This window comes from Zootoca vivipara, chromosome 13, assembly GCF_963506605.1.
Source record: "Zootoca vivipara chromosome 13, rZooViv1.1, whole genome shotgun sequence".
Lineage (NCBI taxonomy): Eukaryota > Metazoa > Chordata > Lepidosauria > Squamata > Lacertidae > Zootoca > Zootoca vivipara.
This window is the reverse complement of record NC_083288.1, coordinates 33,187,703-33,203,335: the sequence shown is the minus strand read 5'-3', so window position 1 is coordinate 33,203,335 and position 15,633 is coordinate 33,187,703. Positions and strand designations below refer to the sequence as shown.

Below are 15,633 nucleotides of genomic sequence, written 5' to 3'. Positions count from 1 at the left end.
CAAGATTATACACCCGTTGCACACAGCTCTCACGATTCCCTTATCTTGTAACACATTTGTTACTCTTACTGTTGCAGGAACCTTATCTCCCTCCCCTCCTGTCTCTGGCTATGGAGGAATTTGCACCTCTAGCCGTTGAGGCAGCGCCATGGGACACGCTCCAAGAGAAGCTCCGTACCCACTACGCGCCCAAGCTGTCTAAAATTGCTGCCCGCCATGCCTTCTACCACAGGAACCAGGCCGAGAGGGAGTCCATCAGCAATTACCTCGCTGCTCTCAGGAAGGCCGCCCTACATTGTGAGTTCCGGGACCTTGACGACGCCCTGATGGATCGAGTCGTCTGCGGAATCCGGAACATCCGTCTGCAGCAGCGCCTCCTCGCCAAGCCGGACCTCACGCTACAGAAGGCCATGGAGGAGGCCGCAGCCGCAGCTGCAGAAGCTGCTGAACTCTCCGCCCAGGAGATCCGCAAGGCCAGCAGCCCACACTCCACTAAGAAGCCAGTTCTAACAGAAGGCGAGGTTCAATCTACACCACCCTCACAAGCGGCGGATGTGGATCCTAGCCAAGCCACGTCAGAGGTTCAGCAGGGCCCCCCAGAGTCTAGTGCCACTGCTGTGCCTGACCATCCGCCCAGTCCGCACATGGCGGTTCCTTCAGCAGTTACGGAGACAGGAAACTTGGACTCACCACCAACATCGGTGGCGCCACAGTCTCAGCAGGAATCGGCCAACCCCCTGGACACTGGTACTGGCCCTCGGCGTTCCACCAGGGTCACCAAGCGGCCATCCTACTTATGGGACTATGTCAGTAACTGCATTTGAAACGTTGCATTGTAAATAGAAGCTATGTACCTTGAAACTGTTATGCTCTTGTACCTAATTGAAACCATTACGAATGTAACTAATGCCTTTTCTCGGTGGGGAGGGGTGTTATGTATTAGTGTATATAGTTTTCCCTCAGGTCCTCAAGTCCTCAGGTCCTTGACAGTTGTTTTAGGAGGGAACTTTAGGAGGGAACTTTGAATTATGTTTGATACATTGTTTGAGCCAGCCTCTATAAAAGCAGGCTAGCTCGGCAATGCAGTTCAGTTCTGTTCTAGCTTCCAAATAAAGAGCTGCTTTGGAGAGATTGCTGTGTCGTCTGCTATGCTTACCCACAACTTAACAAAGAGTGTGCAGTAGGAAGTTGGCCAGAAGTTGGCCAGCTTGGGCAGAGTGGAGGATGAGAGGCACTGGGCAATTTTAAAGAGACATTAACTTTGGGTCACAAGACAGAGTATGTCTGAGCAGGATGGAGACTGTGGTGTGGGAAGCTTTTCATCCAACCTTTAACCATAGCTGCCAAGTTTTCCCTTTTCTCATGAGGAAGCCTATTCAGCATAAGGGAATTTCCCTTAAAAAAAGGGATAACTTGGCAGCTATGCCTTTAACTTGGTGCCCGTCAGATGTTTTCGACTAGAGCTGCCATCATCTCTGACCATTGGTCATTGTGTCAGGAGCCAATGGGAATTGTGGTCCATGGCATTTGGAGAGTTCCTAGTCAGGGAGGGCTGCTTTAATCCTTTGCCCTTTCTGGTCCTGATCAAATTGAGTATCCCGAGCCCTGAAATCTGCAGTAGGTGGAAACAGCTAGTTGATGTTCCTTTCCTTTACCTAATAACTTTTTAATGACTGCTAAGCAGAAGAAAGGTTAGCATTTATCCTGACGCTGAATTGTTTAATGTTTATACAAGGAGGGGGCTTAGACTGGTGAGAACTGGCTCCTGATGTGAGATGCAAGGATCATTGTACACACCGCCCCTGGCACAGAGCACAGCAATGTAGGCCCATAAAAACAAGCACACCCATGGTTCATATTTAGACCATCTCACCCCCTGCCACCCACAAATCCCCACTCATAATTCTGCCAACGGGAATCCACCCAAACCCCCAGGCTTTTCAAGTGTACTTTCCCTCTTGAGCCGCCGAATCATTCTCCCCGCTATTAAGTCTAATCCAGGTGGCGACAAGGCTCTTCTTCTGTAAACTCATTGTTACCTCTTCTCGTTCTGTTCCCCACTGCAATATTTATATGGCTGAATGACAGGTGGAGGAGAGGTCTAGGGAGCAGAACACGTGTGGTGGTTATGTGGTGTACAATGTGGGTGGGATCTAGAGGGCTTTGGGTAACAGGCGGGACTTCTGGGTTCTTTTTTCTCCAGCTATCACTCAGTTACAGTGGGAATTTGGTTCTGCAGCCAGTCCTAGAAGGGGACCTCTAGTGGGTTAGATTGCAGCAGGACCCCCGGATGCCTAGTGTTTGTAAAAGCTAAGAGCCAGCGTGCCTGAATTCTCAGAAGGAGATTTAGCTCATAAAATTTCATAGATCTGTGGTGGGATCACAAGTGAGTTAAAACAATGTTGTCCAGTGGACTTTAGACTCTCTATATTCCAAGCTGGTTCGCCATGTTTTTTAGGGAGAAGCAACAGAAAGAGTGAATTTGCTGATACTCTGGAGTTTTCTACCCTTGGTTGGACTCCTGGGTTCTTCCTGTTGTTGTTTTTTTGTGAACATTAGTTCCCTTTCTGTTGCGTATAACAGCTTCTTAGGCTCCTTCGTAAACCTGATTGTCTGCCTGGAGATATCTGCTCGTCCTGTCCTTCCCTACATTGAGGTCGCCAGACAAGAGGGACAAGGTCTACATCATGGCCACAAAAACAATGGGGTTCTTGTTTCTTCTGATGCTGCCCCTGATGAACAGTGAGTATAAGAAATAGTTCCTGCCTTTCTCTATGCAGGTATGCTTGTTTATTGCACACATCTTCATCCCCATTCTGACTTTATTTACATGAAGCCAAACTGGATGCAGTAGGATTTAAAGAAAATACATTTATTAATATGAAATATTTGTAGACCGCATTTGTAACACATCAAAAAGTGGTCAATAGGTAAACATTTTTTAAAGACAAAATAATGAAGACGTTTAAAACAAAGCAGTACAATCAAAATTACCCCAATTACAGAAAAGTCAGAAGAAAATGAGACCCTAGGGAAACACACCACGTCACCCAAATGCCTGCCAGAAGACAAGGGTGTTATATCCTTTCTGGAGCTATACAGCTGCAAATAAAACTTTTAAAGTGTGTTTTAATTGCAATATACAATGTGACACTAGATGGTGATGGGGAGCCTTATGGAGAATTCAATGTATTTTTGAAAAACTTTTTTTTAATAAAAAAAAAGCACTTTCAGAACGGTTTATATATGTGTGTGGAATCCTCCTTGGTAAAAGAGTTTGTTAACATTTTATTCAGTATTTGTTTTTCAGCTATGCACATAATTCTTGTCCAGCGCATCTGAATATATTGAATGCATAGGTGAACAAAACCATTGTGGCACAGAAGCGTAGGACACATTTCAAACCTATCCCATTTATTTTTTAAAGTAAATATTTATAACCAAAGAAATAGTTATAACTATTAAGAACAACATTTACAGTAGAGAAGATCTCTTGTGCAAATAAATATCGAAATACTATACCCTCTTCATAAAGTCAACAGAAAGGAAATATTTCGGGCACAGTTTGGTAGTGAAGATCAGCTGGCTGAGGAACAATATGATTTGGCAGAAGCCCAACTGTGGTGGTGGAATATCACCTACAGAGCCATCAGGACAGGGATTTTTCTCAGGATCGGGGGGGAAGGGACCATTTTTTTTAAAAAAAAATTAAGCAAATAAACATGCACCTAGATTGTAAGGAGTTAAAATACCATCAATTCAGAACTTTTTAAAAATTTATCTTTATATATACACACACATTATGTGTGTGTTGTGTAGGGAAACCGCTCACTTAGTACAAATTAAACACCAGAGAAGGTAAATTATCACTGAAACACACCGGCAATGGTTTCCATGCTTTAGCCTAAAGTTTTGTGTTATCTCTTTTAAAATACTGTTGTACCAATTGGAAAATATAACCTAATTCGGTTATGTACTGTTGCGTATGAGGTGACACTTGGTGGTATGAAAGTCCTGTCTCTGGTGGTGGTTCAGGGATGAATTAATTAGCAAATGGGAGGGGCGAGCCGAGCAGCCCATAGGGGTGGGGTGAGGGGAGGACGAAGGTGGGGCAAGCCCTCCATAGGGGCGGGGTGGGGCGCACCGTGGGGCCTCTGGAGTCTGCCTACCTCCTCCCACTCAGCCGCCCTACAGCTGGGGGGGGGGGAAGGCAGCGGGCAGACCGTTTGGGCAGCGTGGAGCCTGTGGGCGCCCAAGCCACCCAGGAGAGAAGTGTGTCTCGGGATGCGCTGCAGGCCCCGCAGTGAGTGCCGCCCGGTATTATATCACCCCCCTCAGTGGTGACACCCGGGGCGGCCTGCACCTACTGCACCCCCTTGCTCCGCCCCTGGTCACTGGACTGTGCAGTGATTAAGCAATGAACGAGCAAATATGATCCTACTGAAAGGGCATTCCGTGTGCTGGGACATGCCTCTAGCATTTCCCCATGAGAACAGGGGAGTGATGTTTTTAACCAGGGTTGTGGGATGGTACATGGGGGCACAGCTAGGCTGCAGTGGAAAACTTTTTTTTTTTTGAGTTTTAAAAACAAGTTTATTAATCAATTTAAAACTTTACATAAAACAAAAGCACATATAGTAATGGTACAACTCAAATATTTCCAATTTTGCAAGTCATACTCATTTCCTATATCTATATAAATAAGAACCCCCTCCCCCCTCCCATCCTCCCTGTTCCCCCCCTTCCCTTTTCCTTTCCTACTATTTTCCCTACCGTCTCCTCTCCCTCCCTCCCGTCACCATCATTCCTTTTTTCCTATTGTACATTATATATATCTATTATATATAGCAACTCTGGAGCTTAAGGAGAGCATTCAGTAGAAATCATTAAAACTAAAAATATTATAGGAAAAACAAAGGGTTTGTATGTGTTTTCCCTTTTTCTTTCGTGTTCTCCTTCCTGCCAATCACTAATATATTTTTTAAACATATGCGAACGTACTACACCCAGTATATTTCTCTATTATACACATCTAATACGTCCCTTTGTCTTCCTGCATCAAAACCTTATGTATACATTTACTTTTTTCTTTCCCCCTTCTTTATTTTTTAGTCGATTATTACCAAATCCAGTGCACCTTTAGTATATTTTTGAATATATAATTTATATTTTTGCCAATTTTCCGAGAAGTTTTTTTGCGATTTGCCTTTCAGGTTGTTGGTTAATAGGGCCATTTCTGCCAATTCCTGTAATTTATTTTGCCATTCTATTAAAGTAGGGGCTTCAGCCTCCTTCCACTTTTTCGCAATTAGTAGCCTTGCAGCAGCAGTAGCATATAGAAAAATTTCTTTCATTACAGTTGGTATCTCACTTCCAATCATACTTAATAAAAGTGCTTCCGGCTTCTTTGCAAAGGTTATTCCTAACATTTTCTTCATTTCTTCATAAATTTGGTTCCAGAATATTTTAATTTTTTGGCAATTCCACCACATATGGAGGAGATCGCCCTTATTTGCCCCACATCTCCAACAAGCGCCCGATGCATTTATATATATTTTTGATAATCTATAGGGTGTTAAATACCACCGATGTTGGATTTTATACATATTTTCCCTGATAGTATAACTCGCCGTGAAATTCATATTGACCTTCCATAATTGTTCCCAATCTGCTAGCATGATGGTTCGCCCAAAGTCTTGCGCCCATTTTATCATATAATTTTTCACGGCCTCCTCCATTACATGGTATTCAAGGAGTAATTTATACATTTTTGATAGGATTTTGTTATTATTATTTATCAAATTTATTTCTAATTTCGATGGGTCTTTCTCAAATCCTAATTTCTTATCTTTAATAAACAAATCATAAATTTGATGATACTCCAACCATGTTGTAAAATATTTTTTAACTTCTTCATATTTCTTAATTGTTGTTTGTCCATTTTTTTCCATTAATATCTTATTATATGGTGTCCAACATCTGTCCATGTTCCTTTTCTTAACCGTTGTTGCTTCTATTGGGGATATCCATTTTGGAGTTTTTGGTTCCAAATATCTCCTATATTTCCCCCATGTTTTTAATAGCGGATATCTTATTATATGATTGTTGAATGCTGTGTGGGCCTTTTGTTTCTCATAATTCAAATAGGCATGCCACCCGAATCGGGTGTCATGCCCTTCTAAATCTAAAAGTTCTGGATTGTTTAATGTGAACCACTCTTTTAACCAAACAAAGCAAGCCGCCTCAAAATATATTTTTAAATCAGGAAGACCAAACCCCCCTTTTTCTTTGTTATCAATTAATACTTTGTGTTTTACTCTGGGCCTTTTCCCTGCCCAAATAAATTTTGATAGTTCTTTTTGCCAATTATCTATACATTGTAATTTTCGTATGATTGGAATTGTTTGAAATAAAAAAAGTAATTTTGGTAGTACATTTAATTTAATTGCTGAGATACGCCCCAGAAAGGATAGGTGAAGTCTGTTCCACAATTCTAAATCTTTTTTGATTTTCCCCCAAATTTTTCGATAATTGTTTTCAAATAAATCTAGGTTTTTTGGAGTGATCCAGATCCCAAGATATTTTATTTTCGAGTGTATTTTTAAATTTGTTGCTTTTTCTATATCCAATTGTTCTTCTTTTGATAAATTTTTAACTAATAGCTTTGTTTTTTCTAAATTTAATTTGAATCCCGAGACTTTCCCATATTCTTTCATTACTTCTAATACCTTGTGTAAGCTTTCTTTTGGCTGTTCGGTGGTGATTATGATATCGTCTGCGAACGATTTTATTTTGTATTTGTTCTTTCCTAATTGTACTCCTTTAACTTCTTCTTCATTTCTTATTTTTTGGCATAGTACTTCCAGGGCTAATATAAAGATTAGTGGAGATAGTGGGCACCCCTGCCTCACTCCCTTATTAATTTCGCAATTTTGTGTCACCCTTCCGTTTAATATGATTTTGGCTGTTTGCTTTGTATATATTGCTTTAATATTGTTGTTATATTGTTCTCCAAATTCCATATAATACATTAGTTCTTTTATAAATTTCCAGGAGACCCTGTCAAAAGCTTTTTCAGCATCTACAGCCATTATGTTTTCCCAAATCCCGGTGTGATTGAAGGAGTGTTGTGTGATTAGGAGACCATGAATAGATACATGTACATCTGCAGGATTCCCCCCCCCTCCAGTGGAGTGGGGAGTACATGGTGAAGTGAAACACTGAAATAGGAGAGCAGGCCAATCTCCCAGAAAATTGGAAAAAAGAATAGCTCCGGTACATTTTGTTTCATATCTTGGTTCTATAAACATTAGAAATTTTATTCTTTTTCTTTTAAACGAAAGCTGGAATCTGGGGTTATATTTATGGGGGTGGGGGAGAAGGAAACTGCTCCCTCCCCTTCTTTGTGGGCACCCATGCATGGATGAAGAGTTCAGATTTTCTTTTTAAAGCAGGATGCTGAAGCCTAAAAATGGCCTGGAAGCTACACTCTCAGAGCTGAAATGCCATTTCCTTGAATGTCGCTATGCCTGCAATTCGGTGGCAGCTGCTCTGTGGTGAGGAAAAGGCACTTTGCATGTTGTCAGGAGAACAGTTGTCTTTCTGACGGCTCTGCTAAATCCCTGGCACTGATTATGGCAAACTCTGTATGGATGTACATGTGAGAGACTTTCTGTTTCGATGTTTCCGATGCTGTCTTAGATACTGCATTGGATGATTATTTGCAGATATTAATATTGCAGTTTTGAAGTGACTGGAAGCATAAGAACTGACTCCTTCTGGAATAAATTATTGTCCAGGCCCATAAAAATATCATTCAAAATTCTACTGGCAGGACTCTTGAAAATGAAACAGAATACAGTATCACCTTTGTTTGTACAAGATAGCTGCAGTTGCAGTTAATACAGTGGTACCTCGGTTTAAGTACACAATTGGTTCCAGAAGTCTGTACTTAACCTGAAGCGTACTTATCCTGAAGCGAACTTTCCCATTGAAAGTAATGGAAAGTGGATTAATCCGTTCCAGACGGGTCCACGAGTACTTAAACTGAAGCGTACTTAACAGCGCCGTCTTAAGCGCCCCTGTCGCCATGGTGCGCCGGATCTCTCCAGCGCCCTATGGCGCCCCTGTCGCTGTGGTGCGCCGGATGTCTCCGGCGCCCTTCCGCCCCGTTTCCCGGCGCGGTGGGCGGGTGGGCACGGTGCTGCTGCGCGGCGGGCGGGCAGGCACAGCGCGATCTCTCCGGCGCCCTCCCGCCCCGTTTCCCAGCGCGGTGGGCAGGTGGGCGCCGCGTGCAGTGGACCGGCGGACCGGCCGGCCAGCGGGCGGGCGCAGCTCGCACCGCCCTCCTGGCGGGACGGCGCCATGGTGCCCTGCGCCACCGGGGGGCTACGACGAGCCCGCCCTGGTACTTAACCTGAAGCGAACTTTCCCATTGAAAGTACTGGAAAGTGGATTAATCCGTTGCAGACGGGTCTGCGGAGTACTCAACCTGAAGCGTACTTAACCCGAAGTATGAGTGTAATTGGTTCTGGAAGTCCATACTTAACCTGAAGCGTACTTAACCTGAAGCGAACTTTCCCATTGAAAGTAATGGAAAGTGGATTAATCCATTCCAGACGGGTCCTCGGAGTACTTAAACTGAAAGTACTCAAACCAAAGCGTACTTAAACCGAGGTATGACTGTATATGAAGCAGTTGGAGAGAGAAAGAATGAGATTTGGTTCAGCGCTGCCCCCCGATGGATAGTTTGCATGCCGGAGCCTGGGTGTGGCAGACCCGAAAGCTCACCTTCCCCTCTCACAGCCTCTTTCCAAACACAGTGACTTTAGGATGCAAATTCATTATCTAAACATTATGAAAGGAGAATTTAAGAGATATTTGCAGTAGCCACCACGAGCGTTACGGGTGTTATGGTGACGTTACATTTTAATGCTACTTTTTTTTTGAGGGGTGTGTGCAAGGCTCCCCAAAACAGAGTGCAAAGGTATTACATGACATCACAGAAATGGCACGAGCAAATGGCAAGCAAGTAAGTGGACAGGATTGCTATAAGCCACATAAATAAGACAGCCAGCAGAAGCAGCTTGTTGCAGTGGTGACCTTTGAAGCCTTCCGGTGCAATCGGATACATGCTTACTTAGATGCAGGTCTCATTGAGTCTATGCACACGCCATACATTTAAAGCACTTTCCCACCTCCCAAGAATCATGGGGACTGCAGTTTGATAAGGGTGCTGGGAACTGTAGCTCTGTGAAGGGCAAGCTACAGTTTCCAGGACCCCCCTGCCTTCATTTATGCTTACTCCCCAACCCATGCAAGTGTGCACAGGACTGCAGCCTCAGAGTTTGGAGGATTTTTGAAAAATAAAAAGATACATCCTCTTCCCAATGCTAATAATAATTTACTTCTTTCTCCCTCCATCCCCCTTTCCTGAATTCTTTCCCCAGGGGCAGATGAATTGTTTTCAGGTAAGAATGTCACCTGTGCAATACAAAGCAAACTAGCCACCTGGGCTCTGTCCTCAGGTTCAGCTTCACAGTGGGTTCCTCAGTTTGACTGGAGGGGAAGCAAGGTGGGGGGGGGGTGCCCAGGGAATTATGATCTGTGGATTCTCCAGAGCATGGGTTGGCAAACTAAGGCCCACGGGCCGGATCAGGCCCAATTGTCCTCTGGATCTGGCCCGTGGACAGTCCTGGAATCGCCGTTTGGATCAGCATAATTGTTCGGGCTGCACCATATTTTTTTTGCATTTTTTTTGGAGGGCTCCATTCCCCCCCCCCCACCGTGGCGGCGCCTCCTCCCTCCCTTCTCCTGGCTTCTCCCCACCCTGTGGAGGAAGGGAGCTGGGCTTTGATTGGTGCCAGCCAATCTGAAGCCTCACTGCCCATGTGCTGAGGCCCAGACTCACCACCCGCCTGCTGGGCATAGCTGTCAAGTTTTCCCTTTTCTCGCGAGGAAGCCTATTCAGCATAAGGGGATTTCCCTTAAAAAAGGGAGAACTTGACAGCTATGCTGCTGGGCTTTCCGTCCATGGCTGCGCTGTGGGCATCGTGATGGGCCTGTTGCTTGTCCCGCCTGCTGGCCCCACGCCTAGCACCCTGATAAGCTGGCCCGGAAAGGAGAGGCGCCGGCAGCGGCTCCCAACCGCAGGCAGAGCGGAGAAGGATGTAGGAAAGCAGGGGGAAGGGAGGGGCTGGGGGGGAGAGGGTGGGAGAGAGAAGCCCCCCTCTACCGCGTGTGCGTGCACATGCAGTCCAGCCCACCACAAGGTCTGAGGGGTAGTGAACCAGCCCCCTCCTAAAGAAAGTTTGCTGACCCCTGCTCCAGAGAGAAGTGGGCCGTAACTGTGGCGAGCTTTTGACAGCGACAAAGCCCAAGCAAAGTGCTTTGCCATATTATCTCAGTAATCCTGACTGGAAGGTAGGTCAGTATTTCTCATACACATGCTTGCTTTAGAGATCTTTCTCAGAAACACCACATGCTGTTACCACATGGTGCATCTACTGCTAGGATGTTGTTGGACTTGGACCAGGGAGACAAAGCTTCTCAAATCTTGACTCAGCTATCAATGTCTACTAGATGACTTAGACTGTGAGCTAGTGACTGTCCCAAATCTGTACCTGTACCTCTAATACAGCGATATGTGGCCCTCAGGATGTTGTTGGCCCTCAGTTCCCCTCAACCTAAGTCTGCATGGCCAATGGTCAAGGATGATGAGAACTATAGTCTAATAGCTTATGGACTGGGTAGAAATTCAACTCATTTCTCATTTAAAGGAGAACCTACCCAATTCACATTTTCCAAAAATATATGCAGAGGAATCTTTCAACATTTGCACTTCTCTAAATTTTGCAGTGTGGTGCAATGTGGGCAAAAAATACATACATGCGGGTAAAGTGTCTGTATCAGATTACGGGAAACTGGTTTGCAAAAATGTGTGCATTATGCAAAACTGCATATGAGCATATATATTAGGAGGCATTTGCACTATAAGCCTGATGAATTTTCATGAGTGCTTTCCTCTTTCTGTTAAATTGCAAACTGATGTGTAAATGTGGAGAAGTGAACATCCATTTCGGAAACAGAGAAACTGAAACTGACATATTCACACTCATCCCTGCCACAATATCTGGAGGACCACAGGCTCAAATTCCTAAAGTAGAGGTTGGGCATCCTAGCATAGAAAGGTAGGGTGACCTAGTACTTTCAGGCAGTTAGAACCCAAAGAGATGTGATGTGGGAGATCTGTGATTGGCTTTCCTCAATCCTCTCCTTTAAAGCTGGTGTGGGGAGCCCTGATTTTGACAGGAGCAATGGCATTGGGATCAAACCTAAGAGCAATTTCAGTGTGTGTGTGTGTGTGTGTGTGTGTGTGTGTGAGAGAGAGAGAGAGAGAGAGAGAGAGAGAGAGAGAGAGAGAGAGAGAGGGAGGGAGAGAGAGATGGAGGAAGGGAGGTTTAGAAAATGAAAAAGGATGCTAAAACACATGGCGCCTCCCATTGGTATTATTAAGCAAAGAAGTAAAGGAAAATAAGATAATCTGGCCATGTTTGCTTTAGCTCCCAGAAGCTAAAATATCACCAACCCTTGGCAAGGAAACAATCAAAGTGCACTTATCCAGCTGTGTTGTGATCTTTGCATTTCCGTGTTCTTCTTTCCTCTTCAAGTCTGTGGTCAACCAGTGTTGTCTGACCGAATTGTGGGCGGCCAAGCCTCGCAGATTGGAGCCTGGCCATGGCAGGTCAGTGTCGGTTGGAAGGGGAGGCATTATTGCAGTGGGTCCCTCGTGGCACAACAGTGGGTTGTGTCAGCCGCTCACTGCTTCACGTAAGTACCAGCAAGGAGGTACTGTAGTCACATTTCACCGGTGTGCTCCAGAAATGTTTCAGTCCTTCTGCGTGATGGGGCCAGCTAGGCATGGGAACACAAGCAGTTGCATCAATACCATGTGAGAATGAAAAGCTGGTGGGTCCCCTGATTTGAACTGTGACTCTGGTGGTGGTGGTGGTGGTGGTGGTGGTGTGTGTGGCATTTAACTCTTTGGCGTTTAACCCTTTGAACCCCTGCTGACATCCCAGTCTGAATCAGGCCCTTCACACCCGCTAATAAGGCTAAAAAGGTGCTTATTCAGTGCAAAGGCTAATACAGTGGTACCTCGGGTTACAGACGCTTCAGGTTACAGACGCTTCAGGTTACAGACTCTGCTAACCCAGAAATAGTACCTCGGGTTAAGAACTTTGCTTCAAGATGAGAACAGAAATCTTGCAGTGGCGGCGCAGCGGCAGCGGGAGGCCCCATTAGCTAAAGTGGTACCTCAGGTTAAGAACAGTTTCAGGTTAAGAATGGACCTCCAGAATGAATTAAGTTCTTAACCTGAGGTACCACTGTAGTGTGAAGGTGTCATGGCTAGCATGGACCACTGTTGGTTTTGAATCACAGCCTGGAGGTTGCTGGACCCTGGGAAACCCATTTTTTAAATGCTATTTGACTGTTAATCAGTGACTCCATCCCTTGCTGCATTATCAAACCCCAATGCATTTTCTTCTTGGTTTCATTTCTGTTTCTCAGACAGAATCTTTTCTCAGACATCACTGTGACCTTGGGAGCACATCAACTTGCAAATCGAAGCTCCAAATCCCAGAGCGTTCCTGTCGCCCAAGTAATCCGTAACATAGCATTTGATGGGACTGGGACAAGAGGGGATATTGCCTTATTGAGGCTCCAAAGACCCATGAAATATACCCCATACATCCTCCCTGTGTGTGTGCCATTTCCTTCGGCTGTGTTCCCTGAGGGCATGGCGTGCTTTGTGACTGGATGGGGATACATTGGATTTGATGGTGAGAGCCTGGTGCGAACATGGGGTTGGAGGTCAACCTGAAATGAATTCTGAAAGAGTGGCATTGTTTTGGGAGGGTTTATCCTTTAGTCATGGGGATCCCTTGAGCCAGAAGTGGCTCACCGGATAGCACACGTGGCTATTTTAGCTTCTTGATAGAGCGGTTGCTTACTGGTAGGGAGAGGAGGAAGACTGAGGTGGCAGGGAATGGATCTGCTGGTGTTTGTGCAATGTCAGCCTTCCCACACCTTTCCTCTCCCCCTCCTGGTGGCCACCACTGATAAGGCCCTGCTCTAACTGATGTGAATTTAGTTGTTGTGAATGATGGTACCTGGAAGAAGCCTTCTTCAGAGGGGGAAAGGTTTGGATGGGAAGATATGCTGATTAGATACTCGCGTCCTAAGCTGTTTACAGCTTTAAAGGTCAACATAAATACTTTAACTTAGCCCCCATAACTATTTGGAGGTAGCTGGTAAGGACATTTGAAAACTGGAATTGTATTCTCCCTGTGGCTGGCTCCAGAAAGTAGCCAGACCACCATGTTCCAGTAAGGCTTATCCCTTTTGTGTTGCCTGTTGACCCTTGACTACTGATTCAGTCACCTTGCAGATCTTTATAGTGCAACAGGTTTGTTAAGCAGAGTCACACAGAGGTTCTTAATTCAGGCCTGCAGCAGAGTTTCTCCTTGGCCACAGGAAGAAAGGAAGAGGGCAGTCTTGAGGCAGGGTTGCACAGTTCATTCACCCACCGTGCCTGAAAGCAAATCACTTTTCTTCTCCTTTGCATTCTTAGAACCACTTCCATCCCCTCAGACGCTGCAACAAGTCCAGGTCTCCCTCATAGATGTTGACAGATGCAACAAGATGTTCAATGTGCCCCCAACTGGGTCCAATCCTGTCACAGACGACATGATTTGCGCTGGATATAAAGAAGGAGGAAAGGATGCTTGCCAGGTGAGCAATTTGACAGTTGTATTGAATGGTTTCTCGATGTTTTCTGATGTTCCTGGCCTATTTCTCAGAGACAGATGCTCAACAAGGTCTCTATGTGGTCAAGGCGCAGGCACTGAGATACTGGTTGCCTAGGGACAGATTTCGCGGGGGCATTATTATTCCCTGCTTCTGCTTGTTTCTTTCCAGGGTGATTCCGGGGGGCCCTTGGTCTGTGCCCAAAATGACTCCTGGTTCCTGGTTGGCATCGTGAGCTGGGGACAAGGTTGTGCACTCCCGTACCGCCCCGGTGTCTACACCAGAGTCACGTCCTATGGCGATTGGCTGCAGCGTTACATTCCTGGCCTGCAGTTTGGAATTGTGCCCATCGCTCTGGAGGGGGGAGGGAACCCTTTCGGACTTTTCACTTCCACTCCTCTTGTCACTTCCTCTCTTTCCCTCCTCCTGCCTTTCTTGCAGTGGGAATTTTGAGGTGAGGAGTTCATTGCCAGCTTGCCGCTGTAGAATCAGTGCTGAATTTGGGCACATTGTAGGCAGCCCCAGGTGGTGGGGAACCTTTGGGCCTAAAGATGTTGCTGAATTATGACTCCCGCTGGCCATACTCACTGTGACTGATGGGAGTTGTAGTTCAGTAGCACCTGGAGGGCCAAATGTTTCCCACACCTGGTTTCCTGCTTGAAGGGTGATTTGGGTTGCAGTTTGAAGATCAGAAGGGCAAAGCATTTCTGTCCCACAGTAAGTGAAGGGTAGGTGCCATAATTCTTCTGGTTCCTGGACAAGAGATTACCAAAGCGCCCTAGAATTCTTCGCCTTCCGCCTTCTGGCATTGTGACAAGATCCTCTCATTTGAAAAGTAATAATATAATCAGGTTTCTAGTCCAAATAGCAGTGAAGACAAATGTGAAAGCATGTGTTGTCTATCATAGAATCATAGAATCATAGAATAGAATCATAGAATCATAGAGTTGGAAGAGACCACAAGGGCCATCCAGTCCAACCCCCTGCCAAGCAGGAAACACCATCAAAGCATTCCTGACAGATGGCTGTCAAGCCTCTGCTTAAAGACCTCCAAAGAAGGAGACTCCACCACACTCCTTGGCAGCAAATTCCACTGCCGAACAGCTCTTACTGTCAGGAAGTTCTTCCTAATGTTTAGGTGGAATTTTCTTTCTTGTAGTTTGAATCCGTTGCTCCGTGTCCGCTTCTCTGGAGCAGCAGAAAACAACCTTTCTCCCTCCTTTATATGACATCCTTTTATATATTTGAACATGGTTATCATATCACCCCTTAACCTTCTCTTCTCCAGGCTAAACATACCCAGCTCCCTAAGCCGTTCCTCATAAGGCATCGTTTCCAGGCCTTTGACCATTTTGGTTGCCCTCTTCTGGACACGTTCCAGCTTATCAGTATCCTTCTTGAACTGTGGTGCCCAGAACTGGACACAATACTCCAGGTGAGGTCTGACCAGAGCAGAATACAGTGGTACTATTACTTCCCTTGATCTAGATGCTATACTCCTATTGATGCAGCCCAGAACTGCATTGGCTTTTTTAGCTGCTGCATCACACTGCTGACTCATGTCAAGTTTGTGGTCAACCAAAACTCCTAGATCCTTTTCACATGTACTGCTCTCAAGCCAGGTGTCTCCCATCCTGTATTTGTGCCTTTCATTTTTTTGCCCAAGTGTAGTACTTTACATTTCTCCTTGTTAAAATTCATCTTGTTTGCTTTGGCCCAGTTGCTGGGCCCAGTTTGGCCCAGTTGTCTAATCTGTTAAGGTCATTCTGAAGTGTGATCCTGTCCTCTGGAGTGTTAGCCACCCCTCCCAATTTGGTGTCATCT

General features: G+C 45.4%; 2 protein-coding genes across 2 annotated transcripts; both read left to right on the top strand.

Annotated features, from left to right (window-relative positions):
* The first annotated feature begins 110 nt into the window (after positions 1-110).
* Positions 111-2,702, top strand: LOC118095481 (uncharacterized). The gene is made up of 2 exons (XM_035136731.2): positions 111-806; positions 2,584-2,702. The coding sequence occupies exons 1-2, from the start codon at positions 111-113 to the stop codon at positions 2,653-2,655; spliced, it is 768 nt and encodes a 255-aa protein (XP_034992622.1). The 3' UTR covers positions 2,656-2,702.
* Positions 2,703-10,702: 8,000 nt separating this feature from the next.
* On the top strand, positions 10,703-14,274 carry LOC118095480 (serine protease 27-like). Its single transcript, XM_060281239.1, has 5 exons — positions 10,703-10,748; positions 11,670-11,829; positions 12,571-12,842; positions 13,634-13,794; positions 13,981-14,274. Exons 1-5 carry the CDS (start codon positions 10,703-10,705, stop codon positions 14,260-14,262), a joined length of 921 nt encoding a protein of 306 aa, XP_060137222.1. The 3' UTR covers positions 14,263-14,274.
* Positions 14,275-15,633: the final 1,359 nt, after the last annotated feature.